At 38.6% G+C, this 20,630-nt stretch overlaps 2 protein-coding genes across 3 annotated transcripts; one reads left to right on the plus strand and one right to left on the minus strand.

The window, feature by feature from the left end:
• Positions 1-365: 365 nt before the first annotated feature.
• On the minus strand, positions 366-7,015 carry LOC141772682 (receptor-type tyrosine-protein phosphatase V-like). Its single transcript, XM_074643955.1, has 11 exons — positions 6,905-7,015; positions 6,305-6,400; positions 5,464-5,563; positions 5,290-5,380; positions 5,126-5,202; positions 4,902-5,036; positions 3,807-3,929; positions 3,486-3,646; positions 3,213-3,348; positions 1,786-1,847; positions 366-1,655 (listed from the first exon to the last, which is right to left on the minus strand). The coding sequence occupies exons 2-11, from the start codon at positions 6,307-6,309 to the stop codon at positions 1,424-1,426; spliced, it is 1,122 nt and encodes a 373-aa protein (XP_074500056.1). The 5' UTR covers positions 6,310-6,400; positions 6,905-7,015; the 3' UTR covers positions 366-1,423.
• A 2,225-nt stretch (positions 7,016-9,240) lies between these two features.
• On the plus strand, positions 9,241-20,525 carry LOC141772684 (uncharacterized). 2 transcript variants are annotated; one of them, XM_074643959.1, is made up of 8 exons: positions 9,241-9,406; positions 9,565-9,649; positions 12,368-12,445; positions 12,570-12,673; positions 12,820-13,040; positions 16,211-16,269; positions 19,045-19,203; positions 19,949-20,525. In XM_074643959.1, the coding sequence occupies exons 2-8, from the start codon at positions 9,611-9,613 to the stop codon at positions 20,129-20,131; spliced, it is 843 nt and encodes a 280-aa protein (XP_074500060.1). In that variant the 5' UTR covers positions 9,241-9,406; positions 9,565-9,610; the 3' UTR covers positions 20,132-20,525. The 2 variants fall into 2 exon arrangements, with proteins under 2 accessions (XP_074500060.1, XP_074500061.1); XM_074643960.1 differs by lacking the exon at positions 9,241-9,406 and having other exon boundaries at positions 9,422-9,649.
• Positions 20,526-20,630: the final 105 nt, after the last annotated feature.

A 20,630-nucleotide genomic window follows, 5' to 3' on the forward strand; every position in this document is an offset into this window, starting at 1 on the left:
CCAGACATATTGGGTGGCTGCACACAGTTAACACCCTCAGTATTTACAGGTTGTTGTTTTTTTGCAATTGTTAGAATACAATTTCTTAAACTAGGGCCTTCTTTGTCGAAATTCGACACACAAAAACCTTTACACAAAATAACACATCTCTTGCAAGAGCAAACACTTCATTCAAAACAATATAACCTCTTTTAAAAATGGTATTTTGCATCCTAACTTTACACACACACACCAAATAAATTAAAGCTGCAGCGATTAATTGATTAGTTGTCTGATATTAAATGAATCGCCAACTATTTGGATAATCGATACATAGGTTTGAGTATTTATAAGAAAAAAAACCTCAAAATTCTCTGATTGCAGCTTCTTAAATGTGAATATTTTCTGGCTTCTTTACTCCTCTATGACAGTAAACTGAATATCTTTGAGTTGTGGACAAAACAAGACATTTGAGGACATCATCTTGGGCTTTGGGAAACACTGATCAACATTTTTCACCATTTTCTGACATTTTATAGACCAAACAACTAATCGATTAAGCGAGAAAATAATAAACAAATTAATCAACAATGAAAATAATCTTGAGTTGCAGCCTTAAATAAATAGCTCTTTCCACATGCCAGTATAAGTATAAAACACTATTATCTTCTAGTCTTTGGCATTTTCATTTGTAGCATGCTGTAAATATACTATAAACACAAATGAAATGAGGAAATTTGTTTATTCTCAATACTCATAACTATCAGACACAGTTACTTTTACTGAGGAGGACATGAACATAGTTACCGTATTGTACTTTAAACAAAATACAGGACATTCCAATTACAGTTTTCTAACTCTCCAAAATTGGCCTCTTGTTGTGTAAAGAACAAACAGGTGCCTTCTGGGTGCAGGTGATTGCTGATTGAATGTGGTATTTCAATGTCAGTGTTAAGGAAACAACACACAGGCTTTTAGTTTTGAATAATGTAGGTAACCATGTGTAGTTATTTGTAAAAAGTATGTTTTAGAATTTCAAACTAAAGCAGACAATATGCTTATGGTTAAGCATACCGGGCTACATGAGTTAGTGGTTTCAATAACTGTGCCACAAGTACCTGTGCGTGTTCACACTTCATTCAGAGGGAGCAGCCTCATCACTGTTCCCATGGATCTCCTGGTGACTAATTCATAGTAGAGGAGCAGGTTTGACCTGACTGGCAGGTTACTTCCTGAACTTTTCCGTCTGGTAACAATACAAACTGCTGCATCTGTTATCTCTACCAGCATTTATCTGCATCTTGTCAGGCCAGTTTACCACCTGCAGGCCAGGTCAGGTCATGTCGTCAGCATTATTTCTGCAGTCTCCTTCCTTCTTAACTGCTATGAGGGCATGAATCCTTTTGTCAGTCTTGCTTGTTTTTGTATTATCAGCTTTGTGAGTTCAGGATGCGTTTGAGCCTGGATTAAACAGTGACGAGGAAGGAAGTAACCTCCTCAGAAGCATCCCAGGGTGTAAAATCTGCTGCATTGTGTTCAGCGGTTGGTCCGATGGAGCCGTCTGTCGTTGATGGCGATGTCTCCTCCTACCCGCTCGCCCCCCGCGACCCGAGGAGCCGTGGGGTTGATCCTGAATGTGGTGGTTAATATTTGAAGTGGATCCCTGAATTTGGGCCCTGCAGGGAAAGAGAAGACACCTAATTAAAATGTCATCTCCCGTTACAATGACTAATTATACGGTGCCTGTACCCAAATTGAATTTGGTGTGTGTTGGTGCTCACTGGGAGCTTATTTCTGTATTCTCACCGTGCTGAGGTTCCTCCACTGAGCCAGTGTAGCAGACACTGATGAACAAATACGTACTGCCCCTGAGTGCACACAAAGGAATGAGCCGGTAATAAAGATCTCATGTTTGTGACGAAACAGCCGAGCACACAGTGTTAATGAGCATGGAGATGACAGATTTATGAGTGTCAAAGTAAGAAAGCAATGGAAAACATGTGTACATTTTATGTTTTAAATAAGCAGTGGTGGAAAATACAATGATTTAATTATGATTCTGAGGTTAGCTTATGATGATACGTTATAGCTTTATAGCCAAGATGAGAGGATTGATAACACCCTCAATATTTGTCCGTTAAATACGCAGCTACTTCACGCAGTTTAGCTTTAGCATGCTAAGCATAAAGAACCGGTTCTCATTGTTTGCTGAGCTAAGATAGCATCCATAATGAATACTTTTACTTTTGATACAAGTACTGTATTTAACTAAAATTGAGATACTTTACTCGAGCATTTCAATTTCATGTTACTTATTTTAGAGTAAAATATTGTAACTACTTATTGTAGCTCAACGATTCTACATAGCAAACATATTATCAACTTATTAAGTATGAAGCATTGTTATACTGTAGATTAAACTACCCAGAAATGTATCCAATTTAAAATCAGCTTTACCTAATTGCATAATGCGTACTTTTGCTACTTATTTTGCTGCTAATACTTTTTTACTTTTACTTGAGTAACATTTTGAATGCAGGACATTTGCTGTTAAAGGAGTACTTTTTTTTCCTTTGTTATTACTACTTTTACTTTAAGGTAACCTGAGGGGGAACCAGAGGTTGGGTGCTACCAGGGGCAATTTTAGACTCTTTTCATTCACACCTAATTTTCATGTCGGCACCCTTAAAAATAATTATCAAACCCTAAACTGGTATACTTGAATATTACTGCATACTGGGTTCCCTAAACAGTCTTGGAATTGCATAAATTGGATATGACTGTAAAGCTAAGACTCTTGATGATTCATTGAGACATTTCCACCATTACTTGATGCAGAATTTGGTGCATTAAAATTCACCAGAATGCAGGAAATTAGCTTAATAACTGCTTAATAAGTGTAACCCCAATGTTGAAATGAAACCTACGCCCTTGACTGTACGCATGTCACCTTCTCATTGAGGGCTGAGCACCCCTAAAGATCTGATCCTAGAATCGCCCCTGGGTGCTGCACTTCCGGAACGGCTGCTGTAAATGCCATACAAGTGCAGTGCAGCGTGGCGGCCGTGAGCTAGCCAGTGAGGCACGTTCACATGCATGAATATGCACTAAAACCCGGCTATGTCAACAAAGCACTAACTATATTTATGCCCTGGATATCATACAGAGAACCTTAAGGAAAATATCTCAATACTTCTTCCACCACGGCAGGTGAGTCTCACTACTGGACTGACCAGATTCTGGACCATCCACATTCGATGTAGTCGTAGATCCTCCACAGCAGCTCGGATATCAGGCCGGATGCCCCTCACACACAGCTGCATCAGCCACAACAACGTCACAAACGTCCCTGAACGCCCAACACCTGCACTGAAACACATAAACAGGATCAACTTTAACTTCTGAAAGCTCTGCAGGATTAATACGGAAAGGGTCACATTTTTAACATAGGTGAGTAATGTGTTTCTTGAAGGAGAGGGTGATGGGCTGGAGGTCAGAGGTCACACCTGCAGTGCACCACAGCCGGCCCGAGGCGTGGACCTGCTTCCAATTCCTGCCGCACATGCTCAGTGAAGGCACAGAGTGAGGACAAGTCTTTGGGGACGCCCCGGTCCGGCCAGGCAGGGTAGTAGTAGTGTGTGATGATCCTGCCTGTTGGACAGTCTCTCTGAAACACAAACACTTTCCTTCAATCCAACCTCGAGGGCTTCTTCTTCTTCTTCTTCTTCTTCTTCTTTGATTGATTAATGGTGCGGTCAGTGCACACAGAAGTCAACAGCAGCAGTTTAAAGGTACCAAAGAGGATGATGGATGTTTCTTTGGCTCACCTGTCTGAGGTTAATGGTGGTGATAAAATAATCTGGACCTTGTTTGCGGGTCACTGTCGTTACTTGGATCAGTCCATGATGAACTGTCCCTCGTTCCAGAGGCCAATATTTCTCACACAGCACCTGCACACAGAAATAAGGGTCAATGGAACAAAGGACAAAGGAATTTACCGATATTAAATGAATAGTGTGACATTTTGGGAAATTTGCTTAGTCACTTTGTTGCCAAGAGTTAGATGAGAAGATCAATACCACTCTCATGTCTGTCTGCTAAATATGAAGCTACAGTCAGCATCCAGTTAGCTTAGCACAAACCCTGGAAACAGGTGGAAACAGCTAGCCCGGCTCTGTCTGAAGATAACAAAATCTGCCTACCGGCTCCCAGTCTGTTCTCATTTCCAGGGTGTCAAATACCGACGCTTTGTCGCAGCCGTTGGCGTCGGATACTGACGCACAAGGCACCCTTTAGCGTCGGTATGAGACGTACCAGGCTTTCCAATAACTACAATGTAAGCCCATTGGCGTCAATATTAAATGCTTAGGAAAAGTGCTGTGGTGACGTAGTTCAGAGACACAGACAGGGGTGTGGGAGGGCAGGTGGATGGGCAAACCTGCATCAAGGAGACTGCTGTTCACGTCTCGTGCGTTAAGTTTCCCTTTCACGTTACTATCAGCTGTTCATTCATGTCCCGTATTCACAACGTTCAGTGTCATTTTCACTGTAAAAACATTTTTAAGCCCAAACATGATTTCTTCCTAAATCTGGTGCCTAAGCAAGTGTTTTTATGTGAATTTGCAACAACAAAGCGTCAGTATGTGACGAGTTGGGATGAGAACGTGTTGCGGCACCACAATAGTTCACTAATAAAGCACCTGCCACTGGCCAAATACAGGGTAAATGTTGGCTGTGGCAAGTAAAAATGTCAGGTCACCTGCCACCATGGCAGATATGTTTTCCTTATATTAAATAGTATTTAAAAAAGTGTTCTACATAGATTCAGAAGTGGCAGACGAACAAAATATAGTGGCAAGCAGAAATGTTCAGTGAACTGCAACAGTAGCAGGTGGAGGAAAAAAGTTGTATTAATATCAGACCCAGTCCTTGTGTCTCAGGGCTGTCACCATGACGATTATCCTGACGTTTTGCTCCCACACCATCCTCCAGAAGTCAACCACGGTGTTGGGCAAAGGACCCTGGGTGCAGATGAAGTCTCTCTCTGATCCTCCACCCTGAATACAGACACACAGTCATTAACAGATGCAGTGCAGAGTTGGAAATGACAAAATAAATGTGGTTGAGGAGGTGAATGAGTTCTGACAGGCACAAAATTGGCGTTGATGTAGTCAGTGTGTGGTTGGGAGTTTTGGACGGACAGCCTCACGCGACAGTGGTCATCTACAGCCAAACGGAAAGCAGACAAATAAAAGTCCTGCCACACATACTTGCTGTAATCTGTTCTAGTATGATGAGGTTTGCGCTTACATGGCAATATGTAGGGGTATCTGTTCTTTTCTCTGTTGGCCTCCAAGTCCCCCGATCTGTTGTGGAGGTCTTTGCCAACTTCTTCCAGCGCCTTCACAGAGCCAAAGACATCAGCACACATGACAAACACTCTTAGCTTCACAAATCTGATCCAAGTTCAATTGTAAAACGTACCTCAAACTCCTGATTAAAGCCTCTGTTGTCATTGGCTGCGAGTGTCTTGCATTGCAAACGAAACTCCTGCAGAATTTGCACTCTTGAGATGGGTTGCACCCTGCGAGACATGACTGTGTTACACTACTGTAAAGCATTTTAAGACCATTGATGCACTCAGACAATATGGATAAGGGTGGTGTTATTCTGTATTTTTCTTATTGTCCACAAATGAAAAGACCAAAACCAACAATTATTTGATCCTAATAAATTATTTATCCTTTTTAAAACACATTGTTTGTCAATTGTTGTCAAAATTATAGATGCAATAGTCCTGCAATAATCTTGCCTGCATGATGATTTAATTTGCGGTGCTGCAGAAGTGTATTACAACAGAGAGGTGTTTATATTATTTAGCCTATAAACTTGTTGGTCTAAATGGAGTGCACAAAATAATGATATCATAACATAATGTAATACAATTCAACCGATCCACAAACAACTACAGCCTCCACAATAATCATAAAGTTAAATCAACACCTCTCTAAAACAGTGTCAACAATAACTGAACATTATAACCTTCATGAAAGTGGATTTACTACAGGATTGCATTACTTTGAACTAGTTGTACCTAATAAACTGGCAACTAAGTGTATATTTTTGTCTTTTTTTAAAAACCAAAGCAATGAGCTTAAGGCTGAGTGCCACAGACAGGGTAGAAAAGTCAGAAGATATTGAGAGACAAACTGACACATAGTTGTTTTAGGTCTTTTCTTTTGTTGACAATAGCAAAAATATGTAAAACTAACAGTCATATCCTTTAAGTGTATTCTCAGGATGCTAGCAGATATTTTGTCCTTACCTCATGTCCTTTCTTGCGGTCAGCCTCGTAGTTTAAATAGAAATTTAGCTGGAACTTGGGGTGTTGAATGATGCCAGGACGATTTCAGTGTTGGTGCTGTGAAAAAGAGACAAAATCATGAAACTTTTATACACTTAAATCAATGAATCAATTGATAAAGCAAACTGAAACTGAATAGGTGAGAACATTGTGTTTGTCTCTTGTTTTCCCCTCCCCCCTAAAAAAACGTTTTCCTCCTGAACAGAGGTATGTGACACCAGAAAAAAACACATAATTGTGCAGATGAGAGCAGCTGTGTCACACATGTAATAGTTAGGTTTTTTTACAAATATATTTGAATTCATTTATGCCTTGAGGTTGCTGAGTGAGTCCAGCTATTTTTTACTATATCAAGCCAAGAAAATGACAAATGTAACTCTATACCTTTCCTCCATAATATAGTTAAAAGGCCTACCTAACAAACACAGGCCAACGTTCACACGGCACACTTTGTAAAACTGCCCTGACAAGAATGACAACCTGCCCAAACAAGTTCTTAACTCTCAACACCAACAGGCGAAGGACAACACAACAGCTTCAGTATGTTTGTTTCATCATTACCTTTCAAAACGTGCCTCTGTTGAATGGTTTAAGCCTGCTGAATAGAAAGAGAACAGGACTACACAGCTCCTGGTCATCTTAAGGTTGTCTGGTTTTAATAATACTCTCTCTCTCTCTATGGGAGGAGGAAGTGTGATGGGTGGAGACAGTGGGTGGAGAAAGGAACACTAAGCCTGAAGTGGATGGCAGTATATGATGACCTCAGCTATTCTTTGTACTCACCCTGTCATTCCAACACAAAATGTTAGGTTACTATAACTAAAGCCATGTGAGACTGGAGCTCATGTTTTTTTTAATTTAAACTTAAGTAGTTGACTTTAAAAGTGGACATTTGTGTCTAGTTTAACACATAGCCTATGACATATAACACATCGATGAATAAGCATCCCTTCAAATATTGTGTTAAAATGGTACACAACTAAACATTTTCACAGTTTAAGGTTTAAACTAACTAACAGCACTTCTGAGACCCGCAGGATTCCCGGCGAACATAGCTGTCTTTAAGAGGCTGTAGGAGGCTCAGTCTTACAGCTAGAGTGAAGATATTTGGTATTATATGGAAGTAGAAAAACTATACGTACCCATTGGTACAATAATGTCATGCCAGTTTGTCTGGAAGGCGAGGGCGAGGGAAAACTGGATTAGCGATTTTCAAAGGGGTCCCTTGACCTGTGACCTCAAGATATGTGAATGAAAATGGGTTCTATGGGTACCTACGAGTCTCCTCTTTACAGACATGCCCACTTTATGATAATCACATGCAGTTTTGTGCAAAAAACATGCAGTTATTTGAATGCTATATAAATGTGTTGTTTTCGCCTATTCTAAAATGGTGTATTGAATATTTCTGAATGCAGTAGTCCTTAAACAGTCTTGGAACTACATAAATTTGGTATCACTGTAAAGCTGAGATTCTTGTGGATCCAATGAGCACAACTGTATTAATGTGTGATGATGTTAGTCCCCATAGTTGCCATTTCATTGTAGTGAGACCATTTTTTTAAACTTGACCTCTCTGTACAGAATGACCTGTCGTGACCTCTAGATAATCACAGCCTCATGAAGCTTTAGAATCATAAACTTGAGACCTAGGGCATTCAGAGGACGGATGGCTTTCCTAGGTAGATTGAACAAGATAGGTAGATTGTACAAAAATGCACTGTTTGTAAGGCTTTTATGAACATGGAAATTAAGCATATTAGGTTCCCAAACTGGGATCTGGGGGCCATAATAGGTCGTTCAGGATGTCCTTGAAGAAACTAAATAATAATAATCTGTTTTATTTCATTACAGTCTCACTCAGGAGACTGTGTAATGGCAGAAATTATGTTGACTGGTGTAGGACTAGTTCAACAACCAAAGTCTAAATCATATTTTTGGGTTACCCATCTACTGAAGCCCTAAATGGACATGCTGGTCCGACTTAAGGCATAGGCCATATCTGGGGGACACTGGTCGCCCTCTAAAAAGAAAATAATGATAATAATTTTAAAATAAATATCCAAATCCGGATTTCGCCTAGGGCATCAAAAGGGTTAGAGCCATCCCTGCGGACAGGATTCAAACTTTTTTTTTTATTACCATTATTTGTTTAATACCGTTATCTCGAGATCACGAGCCGTCATAAATTGCAAATACTTTTAAACATAAATAAATGTATATGTGGATTTCTATAAAATTTATTTAAAACAAGAAATATCTGTGTGCATCAGAAATATATTTGGGAACCGTATGTGGATTTTTATTTTTACATTTACATACAACAATAACTATTTTTAGAGTCATTTATATATAAATCCCAAATTACATTTGTGATTCCTTCTGTGTGCATTCATTAATATTGAGACTGATCTCTTTTTTTATTTTTTTGTGTCGTTTTAAAAAAATAAATAAAAATGTATATATATATTTGTAAGTATGTGTGTGGGTATTGATGTGTGAAAGAAATTGCAATTATATATTGACATTTTGTGGATGTATAATTCACAAGTAATTCGTAATAAAAGTATTTAAAAAAGTGACTGATCTGACTCCATATGTTACGACCATAACGATAATTAAATTGTGATCTCGAGAAAACGGCATTAAAAAGTTAAATTATGTCCCTTTAGAGCTTCCTTACAACCAAACATAGGTGAAATGCTTATTTCTTAGTTTCCAGTACACAGTTTAAAATCCCTACTTGCAGCTGAAGTGCGCCATCATTTGGTAAAAACACACTCCTGTAGGACATCACAACCAAAGTGCAAAGTGTAAAACCATAAAACAAAGGTGTATAAACAGGTGTGGCAGATGAAACATGAGGCTGACTGCGCCTGCGTGTAGAAAAGCTTGATTCCTTAGTTGAGATTGTGATAACAAGCCTTTATGACAGCAGTCTGAACCGGATTGGGTGGCTGCGAGAAAAGGGAAGTAAAAAAAAAAACATGTTGCGTTATTTTCCAGCGGAAACCAGAGAAGTGTCAGATCGTTAGTCGACAATGTGAGACATTCAACTACAAGGTAGTAAACCTTTTAAACTTCTCAGCACGGTTCAGATGATTAAACCACGAGAGGGGCAGAAATGTAGATATTTTCACTTTCGAGCTGTAACGAAGACTTTAATTTGGTGTGTCACTCTCATCGCTTCCTGGTTTCTGGTTGTCCTCTGATCTCTAGAGAGAAATAAAGTCACAGATCAGACACCGCTGCAAACTGGCTGAGATCATGGACCATGCACGACCGCAGGACACACCGCAAAGCAAGGTACACATAATAACATTTCCTGTAAAGAGGAGTAAAGAGCTGCCGGAGAGAGTTGTCTCAAGTGCGGCATGTGCTCACAGACTGATCAGTCAGGAAACCCCGCTTTAACCAAATAGATCTACTTTCAAATCCAGTCAGTCAAAATAGAGCTGGATCTTTAACAAAGAGCACCAACAAGACCTGTCTCGTGAGATTCATTATAACAGTGTATTAAAATAACACCACATGGCATTAAAAAGTGTCATTATACTGATCATCACATACACACAATGTAGAAATGTAACAACAAAAAGTAATGCATTTTATTTTTAATACAGTGTCATTCATCATACTCCATAATGACAGAAAGTGTGAGGTTGGCTATTTTTGGAAATAGGTAGGGTGAATTAGCCTTATGTGGGACATTTTTTTTTTTACATGTCAGACTTCTGGCATATATTGCAATATGAAGCATATTAAAGGTCCCATTTTATAAAAAAGTGAGATTTTCATGTTTTGTTATTATAAAGCAGGCTTAAGTCCTATATAAATACTGTGAAAGTATCGAAACACTCAATCCACAGGGAAATACACACAGCCCGTATTCAGAAACTGTGCATTTGAAACAAGCTGTCAGGATTTCTGCCCATTTGTGATGTCACGAATATACAATATTTAGACCCTTGACACAATTTTAAACGTAAACATTCTAAATGTGTCCCAGTTTATTCCAGGTTGCAGTGTATGTGAATGACATCAGCTGACAGGAAGTACACATGGACCCAAGCTGTTGCCTAGCAACGCAATTCTTTTGCAATTCCGTCAAAATGCGCTAAAACGGAGCGTTTAAGACAGAGAGGGTAAATACAGGCATATTCAGGCAGACCGTATGAGGAAAATAAAGGCTTTTTTGAACATTACAGCATGTAAACATGTTCTAGTAGAAATACAAAATAATATGAACCTGAAAATTAGCATGATATGGGACCTTAAATCCACACCCGGTACCACTCCGACATCCCCAGGATATGTCCTAATCAAACCAAAAAAGAAAATGCAGATATCATAAAAGAAATGATGGACATATTATTACTCTTAGTGCCAAAGTTGTCTCAGATAAGTCTTGATTTCCTAATGTGGGACAGTCATGTCCGAAATGTGAGACACTGAAAAATCTGTTAAAAGGCCTAAATCACCTTAATTAACATAGGAAACACTCAATCCCATGTTCAGTAATTTTACCACTTACAATGTAAATGCTGTTACAAAATGTAGGCTTATAGTTGTGGATGTTACAGGGAGAATCGAACAACCTCAGACAACAATAGACTATAATAGTTTTGAAGCATTTAGGCATAATAGAAAGACATTAAATAGCCTAAATTATCATATATGTTATGCAAAAAATAGCATAACTAAATGCACAGCAAAAAATTCATGAATCTGCTGTGAATTGCAAAGTTTTCATTTGGCTATACAGGGAACACACACACAACCGTGACAGGCATAGGGCCTATTTCAAGCTAATACATTAAACCTTGAGGCAACACATTAAACCCGAACCTGTGTGAAACCATTGCTTACCACAAACTGCATTATGGGTAATGATTGAATAACCTGTAATGCATAGCCATAAAAACAACAACCTGCAGAGATTAGAAAAAAAAACTCCTACCAGTTTAACAGAGATGAATATAATTTGCCCTTCGCCTTAAATATCTAAAATAATGCATTAGAAGACTAAAACCCCTATAAATAACCATTATTATTGCACAATCCATGCGGTCCCACATTAGGCAAATCATCCTGTCCCACTTTTCAAACCATATTTCCTAAAGTGGGACAATGGAGAATTTGATTGAAATAACAAATATAGAGTATTTTTAAACCATATTATAATATTTCTGATGAATAAACATATCATAAACATATCCTGATTAAAAACTAGCAGGATTGTTTTATTTATAAGAAATGTATACCCTTAATGTTAAATTTGTCTAAACACTATGTCATTGACCTTTGGTTCCAGCATTATTTGTATTACATATATATACTGTATATATATATATATATATATATATATATATATATATATATATTGTTTAGTCTAGAGATGCAACTATTAGTCAACTAATTGATTAGTCAATTGACAGAAAATGAATCAGCAATCTATTTAGATAATCAATTAATCAGTTATTTTTCATGCAAAAATGGCAGAAAATGCTGTTTTCAGCCTTTCAAATATGGAGATTTCCTGCTTATCTGTTTAATATCTTATTAAACTGAATATCTTTGGGTTTTGGACTGAAAAAACAAGACATTTAAAGACATCATCTTGGACTTTGAGGAACTGGGATGGACATTTTCCACTATTTTCTCACATTTTATAGACCGAATGATTATACGATTGAATAATTTAGAAAAAAATAGTCAGATTAATCGATAATGAAAGTAATTGTTAGTTGCAGCCCTAGTTTAGTCTATAAAATGTTGGCAAATTGTGAATAATGTTGATCACAGTCTGAGTTAACTCTCAGTTTACTGTCACATAAGACAAAGAAAACTAACAAATCGTCACATTTGAAAGGCTGGGACATGAGGGGAATGTTTGTCATTTGTGCTTGAATAATTACTAAAACGATTTATTTTTCCACTCCCCTCAGCACTAATAATAATCACACACTACCTGTACTGTAACACCATAATAGCTGTGATTAATATGGTGCGTTATTTCCTCAGGGCTCCATGTTGCGGCACAGGGAACACAGTGATGAGTCTGTCGACAAGCGGCCCACTGACGGCTCTTCGTCTCCCACTGTAGGTACATCCTGTTCTCAGATGCCACGTCTCATAGTGACTGTTTTAGACTCTGTGATTGTTCTGCTCTCTTCTGTAAAGCGCCACAGTGTGATTATATATCGGTTTACCCGTGACGATACAGGACGCCAAGAGGCTGATCAGAAGAGTGCGAAGTCCATCCAGACCGAGGGCATGGCTGTCCAATTCTTACAAACCCAAGTTTGGAGGGCGATTCCAAAGACCTCGGTAAGACTGACGGGTCGAGAACAGGGAGCACTTTGTATTTCGTTTTCCTCCCAACAATTGCTGAGTTACCTGCAAAACATTGATAAAGAGGTCGAGGGTGATTCTGGCTGCCAAGAAAGCTTTTTTTCCTCTCTCTGTTTTCCAAGGGATGACCACTCATTCCACAAACGTGGCTTTCCCAACCAGAGGTACCACCACTTCAACCACCGGGGTTACTTCCACCGAAGAGATCATTTCCATCCTAAATATCACCACAACGAACTGAGGGACAGGGACCGGGACAAGGAGAAGGAGAAGGAGAAGGAGAAGGACTGGTACGAGCAGAGAGAGAGCACTGATGGGAGTTCACCTTCGAAACAAAACAACAGTAAGTTAATGTCTGAAAACAACGATAATACACCCCTTCCCTTCATCTCATTTGAACATTTATGAAGAGACTTTGACAAAAGGTTCACTATAGCTCAACGTATCCTCATACAACGGTTCGTATGATATCTTATGAAAAGTTATTCCTCATTTTTTAGTTTGTTTGTGTTAAATTTCTGCTTCCGTTACACAGTCTTTTCAAAATAAAACTTCTGTCGTCACAGAAAACAACTTGATTAGGTTTAGGCAACAAAACTACTTGGTTAAGTTTAGGAAAAGGTTGTGGTTTTGGGTAAAATAACTCCGGAAGTGGCATAACCTAAGTACAGAAGTTATGTGACATAAATCAACGTTGACTTCTTGTTTCACACGGGGTACAAACGGGGTACACCGGTCTGGTGTTTTTTGACCAACCCATCCACCATGACCTCCTCCCTACACAGCGTTTTGCGATTACGCAGATTACATACAAATTGATTTCGTGGGATATATATATGAATTCCAGCGCATTACTTTTCGTAGGTACAGTATAGCTACGAACGGTGTATGAGAACAGCCTGCTATAGGACTACAAATAAGTGTTTTTATGGTTTGGACTGTGCTCCTTAGTTCACTTAATGCTACGGGTTTTCACCACATCATCTCTTATGCACAGGGGCATAAACTTATAAATACATGTGTAATAACTGCTGCTGTAAAACATTATCTTTTTGTGTGTGTTTTAAAGACGGTGTTTCTCTGTGGTGTTGCGCAATGTGTGAGGCTACAGGACTTTAGTACTATATAGCTGATGAAAGTTGAAACCAGGGTTGTAAAGACTGTTGTTAATCAAAAAAGTGTGGCAGCACAGACAAATAGCATTAATGCTCTTGGAATATTACAGGATTATTATAGGCTAATGATTTCTTCAAAGACCTGGAGCACCATATAGATAAATCTTTTTCACAGCAGATAAATAATGAAAATGAATGATTGATAAATGAATGATGGCTGATTTACATCTTTAATGTTATTAGTAACTATTGGTGCCTTCAAATGGGGTCATGTTTGTGTTTACGAGAAGATAAATATACATATGAACACCCCCCTCTCCTGTGGTATTCACGACCTCGTAAATGGAAAGTATTTTTATTAGTTTTTCACCCAGGCAATATCATTTCAGTTTAGTTTGGGTTTTTCTTAAAGGATATTGTTTATATTTAGTTTCAGTTTACTTAAAAATGTTTCACTGCATATTCTCATTTTACTTTCAGTTTTAGTTTACTATAATAACCCTGGTACAGACAAGAGAGTGGTATCAATCTTTTCAGATGCCAGCAATAAAGTGTATAAGCAAATTTCCCAAAATGTGGAACTATTCCTTTAGTGCCCATGTTTTTGGAATGAGATGTTGATGTTTGGGTGTAAACATACTTTTGGCCACACGGTGTAGGAATTTATGAGTTTATTTTCAGCTTTACCATACAAAGCACTGCATACATCTAGAGCTGCAACGATAAATCTATTATTTGTCAACTATTAAAGTATCCAGCAACTATTTTGATAATCAATTAATCAGTTTGAGTAATCTTTTAAGAAAAAAAGATTCCCAGATTGCAGCTTCTTATATGTGAATATTTTCTGTTTTTTTTTACTCTTCTATGACAGTAAACTGAATATCTTTGACTTGTGAACAAAACAAGACATTTTAGGACGTCATCTTGGGCGTCACTGATCAACATTTTTCACCATTTTTCACCATTTATTGAGATTTTGTTGACCAAAAAACTAATCGATTAATCAAGAAAATAATCATCAGATTAATCGACTATTAAAATAATTGTTAATTCCCGCCCTACATACATCATGAATGTGTAAATGCCTGAACATAAGAAAACACTCGGCCTCTTCCACACACACACACACACGTGTACAGTGGTTAGACACAATAACAGAAGCACATATACACACATATTATACAGTTTAATACAACACAAACCACCGCATTGTCATAGTGTTACATAAACAAATAACACCCTGACACACTCCCAACAGAAACAATATAACAAAATGTTTGCCACCTCCTGCACATACACATACAGTATATTTAAATAATGTACTTTACAAGCTATACAGCATCATCGTGCACTTTATTAAATGACCATTGGGTGGCAGTATAAGCAAGCAGAGGCGTGCACATTTTCATGGACACTTTGCATTACAAATATTTGGAGGGCATTTGCTCATCGTGGTATCTGGTGGTTGGTAGGTAGTCACATACTCTGGTAGCAACAAACCAGAGTTACATAACGCTGACCACTGATAAGCTTTTCCTGGACTCAACAGATGAATTATGGAGTGATGTGATGTGATGTGGCAGTCCATGCATTATACATTATATGTCTCAGGATGTAAACGGTGTAATTACGTTACCGCTAGATTTATTAGATACTTGAGAATTACCTCATCATTTGTCAGTGGGAGTCTGGAAGTAAACAGGAGGGGGTTTAAAATTAGTTACGATCATGTTTCCTTGTTTTTTAACACAAACTGTGAATGTTTTTGTTGATCTTTTTTCCTGATATAAAGTGGTACGTTGTGTTGTTTGAAACGACTGAGCTGTTGGTAGTGTAATGTTTTTATCTTCTCTTGCACCCAGGCGCTGTATCTGTGCGCACACTGCAGCACTGTGGAGGTGTGTGTTTGTGTATGTGTGAGTGTGGAACAGGTTTTTTGTGTGCCTGAGTGATGGTGCGATGATGGTGACTCATCGCTGATTTGTGTGTGTATATGAGAGAGAGAGAGGGAGACTAGCCAGCAGTATATAATGAGCCATAACAAAACCAGTGTTTCACATAGAAACACTGTAGATTACAAAGCAAAATCATTCTGCTTAAAGATATATATATATATGTATGTATGTATATATATATATATATATATATATATATACATACATATATATATATATATATTGATTGTTAGACTCTGATACTTCCAAAGAAAAACATTTTCCAACAAGAGGCTGAAGAGAGAGAGAGAATGATTAAACCATTTTTTTTAACCATCAATGGTGATCTAAAGATGCACCTATAGATGCTGTAGGTGCTTACTGTAAATAGAAAAAGAAGGCCATCTCTCCATTCTCTTGTTGTGTTGTTGTGTTGACCGTGTGGTTTGTCTGTTTTCCAGCTACCAGACCTTTCTTACCCAGATCCACTTCCAGCAGAGACAAGGACATGCAGTTCACTGTAAGTTCACAAGCAGAAAACCTGCTCTGCTTTCCCCTTTTCTTCCATTTTCTTAAAATATAATGGTCCACACATTCCTTAAGAATGACCTAATGTACATGTTTTGTAGCTGGCTGCACAGTCTGTATGTTGTTACTGTGATATGATTTATATATATAGAGCTTTTGACAATTTTATTCCAATTAGGAAATAAAAACATTTGGTGATGAAAGTAATTTGGGATGTAATGCTATTTTCTGTCCTGTACAATGTACAATCTGATAAAACATTGTAAAAATAAGAGCTGTAATTAATGATTATTTTCATTATCAATTAAAGCAGTAGAATTGGAGTAAATATAATTAAAAAAGTTATTTTTAGTAAACGGCCACTATATCCTGACAGTAGTGCATGAGACAGGTAATCTGAGAAAAAGTCATGTGCCTCTGTGTCCTCCGGTGTCCTCCGGAGCTCCTAATGGCTTCTGCAAGATTTCACAGACCGGAGGAAAACAACCAATCAGAGCCGAGCTGGAGCCTGCCGTCTCTGAGCAGCTGTTAATCACTCTCAAACTCCGATCAAACGGTCAAACTAGGCAGCGCTGATCAAATATGAATCAATATTTTGTTACTGTAATGCCTATTTCTCACATAAAATGTTTTCAGAAACATCTTGTGGTGTACTGTTTAGCTGTCAAATGAGAAAGTTTGCGACCCGGCAGCCATGTTGTGATCTGCTGAGGAAATACCAAGCACCGCCAACCAGCTGGAGCACAGCCAATAGGAATGCTCTCTCTCTGAAATGACCTGTGATTGGCCAAAGTCTCCCGTCACGGGTACAGAAGTCTAGTTATCTAATTATTATAATATTACAATATGCTGAAAGGTTATTATGGAATTTTTGCCCAATGATGCCAAAAGCATTCTGCTTACTGCAGGTTTAACTATAGTGACTAAATCATTAAAAAAGCCAACATGTTTCGACCACTGTAAGTCTTCTTGAGGGCTTTCAACAAAGCTTTTTTTTAATGATTTAGCCACTATAATAAAGTTTTTTTTATTATATTTCCTTCTTCATTTGCCACTTGTTTTAATATTTTGGAGTGCCTGCATTGCCGTCCTGTCGACCCTGATTTTTCTTCGTTTTCCAAGAGCACCCGACACATTTCTGCCTTACGGTTGAGTACACAGAGCAACAAGTTATTTATCTTTCCAATTTGCTGAGTCAAGGCTAGTCTGCCAAGAGAAAGTACTAGAAAATGCCCCTCACAATTTTCAAATGTCTTGTTTTATTTCTACCAACAGTCCAAACCCCAAAGACAATCGGTTTACGATGACATAAAACTGAGAAAAGCAGCAAATCCACAAATTAGACGAGCTGAAACCAGAGAATGGAAAATGAATTAATCAATTATCAAAATTGCTGCAGAGTTTCTTTCTGTTTATTGAGTTATCGCTTCATCCCCTACTTGTTCTAGTACTATTATATAATTTAACCGTGTAGATGGTGTTTCTGTTTGTTCATTAGACATGAGCTCATAACAGAGGATGAGTTGGCATTAATGCAAACAGCCCAGGTGCTGCAGAAAACGACTGAAATCAAATGATCGAATACATTTCTTGGCTGACCTAAACACAGCGAGAAGCAGAGCAGCACATAATGAATCACTGCTGGTCACTGCTGCAGTGAAGTTAAAGTGAGGAGAGGAAGAGGAACCCAGGAATGATTAGCTCATTTCAGATTTTCAATATTCTAATCAGTGCTAATAAGCTTACCTGAAGGTACAATCTGTGTTATCAACAAGTCGTTTAATACAAGTACTAACAGCAGCTAAATCTTCTTAGCATGTTGGTCATTAATATTTCCAGATGCTGCACCTCAGGAATGTCTGTTAACTCAACAGTGTTGATGAATATTGTTCAGTTTGATTTATTAGTTCAAGAATTACTGTTCAAATCATCTAGATTTATCAAAGTACTACCACAATTGAAGATAATACAACTAAGACTATAGAATATTAAATCAGGATTTTTTTTTTTCTTCATCTTTAACATTTCTGTTTCGTGGTGCTACTTTCTTATACAATTCTTTATGTATGCTTTGTAGATCAGTGGTAAGTAATTTTGGGTTGCCAGGTTGTGAGACATCCTCCTCTTCATTTGGTGTAACTTTCTGTCTGTTTAACCAGCTCTTTAATAAATGTAAGACCAGTATTCATTGTCCTTTTAGCTCTGTTTTTGGTCTCCACCACCTCCTGAATCTTTATCTGCTAAATGCTCCACTATGTTTGCCAGCTAGTCTCTAACTGTGTCTATCTGCTTTTTTTGTGCAGGGCAGGTAGTATACAGTGAAACTTGTACTTTTGAAACTAAGAATCGTTGTGTTTTCGTTAGCTTAGAATGAGCCCTTCATATCTACAATGGGGAGCAGGCCGCGGCGCTACCACGGTTTTGCACTCGGCGAATCATGTTACCGCACTCTTGGAAAGGGCAACCATACCACTAGATGTTACCAAACTGTACCTTTTAATAAAGCCAATTGCTGCAACCTTTGCAATTATTAGGAAGTGTTAGGCCTACTAGTTTTACTTAAGCTTTTATTTTTTTTTACCATTGAATATGCCCACAGAACAAATTCTGAATTGATAATTAATTTGCTGCATTTTACAAGTGGACATGTGGAATTTCACTTTAGTCATCTTGTGGTCATTAGCAGCTCAGTCATCATCAGTGTTTGCGCCCGTGTTTTTGGCCAAATGTACTAAGGTCCAACTCTGGTCTCGTTTTCTGTTTGCAGATTTGCCAGAGCGACAGGAACCAAAGCAGGGAGAGAGATCACAACGGGAGTAAAAGCAAAGAGAGAGAACGCAGCAGAGACGGGGAGCTCCCTTCAACTGCGAGCCAGACGGCGACACGAGACCGAGCCATCCAGCAGAAGAGGAAAGAGATAGACGAGGTAGAGGATGAGTGTCATTACATAAACACACACCTTGGGAGAAGGGTTAGTTACAAACAGATAGAGGTAGAGGAGAGATAAGAGAAGCTGGGATTAGAGAGTGACAGAGGAAAAGCGCCGGGAGACATGAGACAAGAAAAAAAGATTTGTTTTCTCTAGTCTAAACATTAATTTTGAAATGCTGAGCCTGTGGCAACTTGAGTGTCATTATTGTCTCCACTTTGCTGAGCCCGACGAAGAAGGTCTTATTCATCGTTTGACATGATTGAGGGTGTTTTCTAATTGAGCAAAAACGCAAAACAAAGCTCTTTATCTCGGCTCACCTGTATCACAAGAGGCTCCGACACGTGCTGTAATGCTGTCTTCAATGTTGCAGACATCACATGATGCTCTGCTCATCAGCTGTGTGTTTCTGTGTGTGTGTGTGTTTCCACCCACTTGATGGAAAAGATGGTCTCTTGCTTTTCATATCTCCATGGTTGCAGGATTGTAGAGATATTGCGAGGAGAAAAGGCAGACTGGCAACAGGTAGCTGATGCAAAAATGTCCACAAAACTCTGAATACAGGCACACACAATACTTGTGAACAGTTTTGGGGTTGATAATCCATTCAGTGGTAATTGGAGACTTCTCACTTCGACACTTTCTCTTCTGTTATCCCATTCTCCCGCTCCATCTCACTGTTCGCCCCTTCCTTCCTCCCATTTGTCCTGAAACCTCGGATGTGTGTGTGTGTGTCTCGCAGGTGTACTATCAGGAATGTGAAATGTTTGGCCTCGTGGCAAAGATGCTGATAGCAAAGGATCCGACCCTGGAGCGCCCCATCCAGTCCGCGCTGCAAGAGAACCTCAGGGACATCGGCAAGCGCTGTGTGGAGGGAATGGAGAAATTTATAGAGGACTATGACTCCAAGGAGCGGTCTCACTAATCAGCCTAGCATTGATGCTACTGATAGAAGTGTTGAGAGTTTTATTTCATGTGATTAAACGCTGCTTTTGTTGTTTGTTTTAGCCAGTAGAAGTAATAAGTTCGTAGATTCTTGTCTGCTGCCTGGGCAAAGCCCCCCCTCTGTGCTCAGCCTTATGGTGAGCAGCACTGGTTAAAAATATTAAGGGTACACTGTGATGGAGATATGATACTGCTTGTAATTTTTGATAATGTGATGATTATGTTGAAAAATACACTGGTTGTATTGCTTAAGTGTCCTTATGAAGAAGTCAAAAATATATTTTGACATCCGACTGACCTGCTTGTTTTATTTGTATCTTGCTTTTCAATGATTTCATTTTGTTTACAGCATATTAAACTTGGGATCACAAATATTTTCAGTTTTTTATTCCTGGATAAATGGGCAAGACGAGATCAATTCATAGCAGGAAATACATTAATAGGTGAGTAGGCCACACATCGTTGTTTGGGGTTTAAGT

Source organism: Sebastes fasciatus, chromosome 8 (genome assembly GCF_043250625.1).
Source record: "Sebastes fasciatus isolate fSebFas1 chromosome 8, fSebFas1.pri, whole genome shotgun sequence".
NCBI classification, from domain to species: domain Eukaryota; kingdom Metazoa; phylum Chordata; class Actinopteri; order Perciformes; family Sebastidae; genus Sebastes; species Sebastes fasciatus.

Bases quoted from the DNA above. Each gene is read 5' to 3' on its own strand.
- LOC141772682 (XM_074643955.1), bottom strand. The intron at 5,203-5,289 runs GTAAGCGCAAAC...GTTTGGCTGTAG, and splicing joins ATACCCCTACATATTGCCAT to ATGACCACTGTCGCGTGAGG. The intron at 3,349-3,485 runs GTGTGACCTCTG...TATGTGTTTCAG, and splicing joins CCGGCTGTGGTGCACTGCAG to TGCAGGTGTTGGGCGTTCAG.
- LOC141772684 (XM_074643959.1), top strand. From the start codon at position 9,611: ATGGACCATGCACGACCGCAGGACACACCGCAAAGCAAG. The intron at 12,674-12,819 runs GTAAGACTGACG...CTGTTTTCCAAG, and splicing joins GGGCGATTCCAAAGACCTCG to GGATGACCACTCATTCCACA. The intron at 13,041-16,210 runs GTAAGTTAATGT...TCTGTTTTCCAG, and splicing joins ACCTTCGAAACAAAACAACA to CTACCAGACCTTTCTTACCC.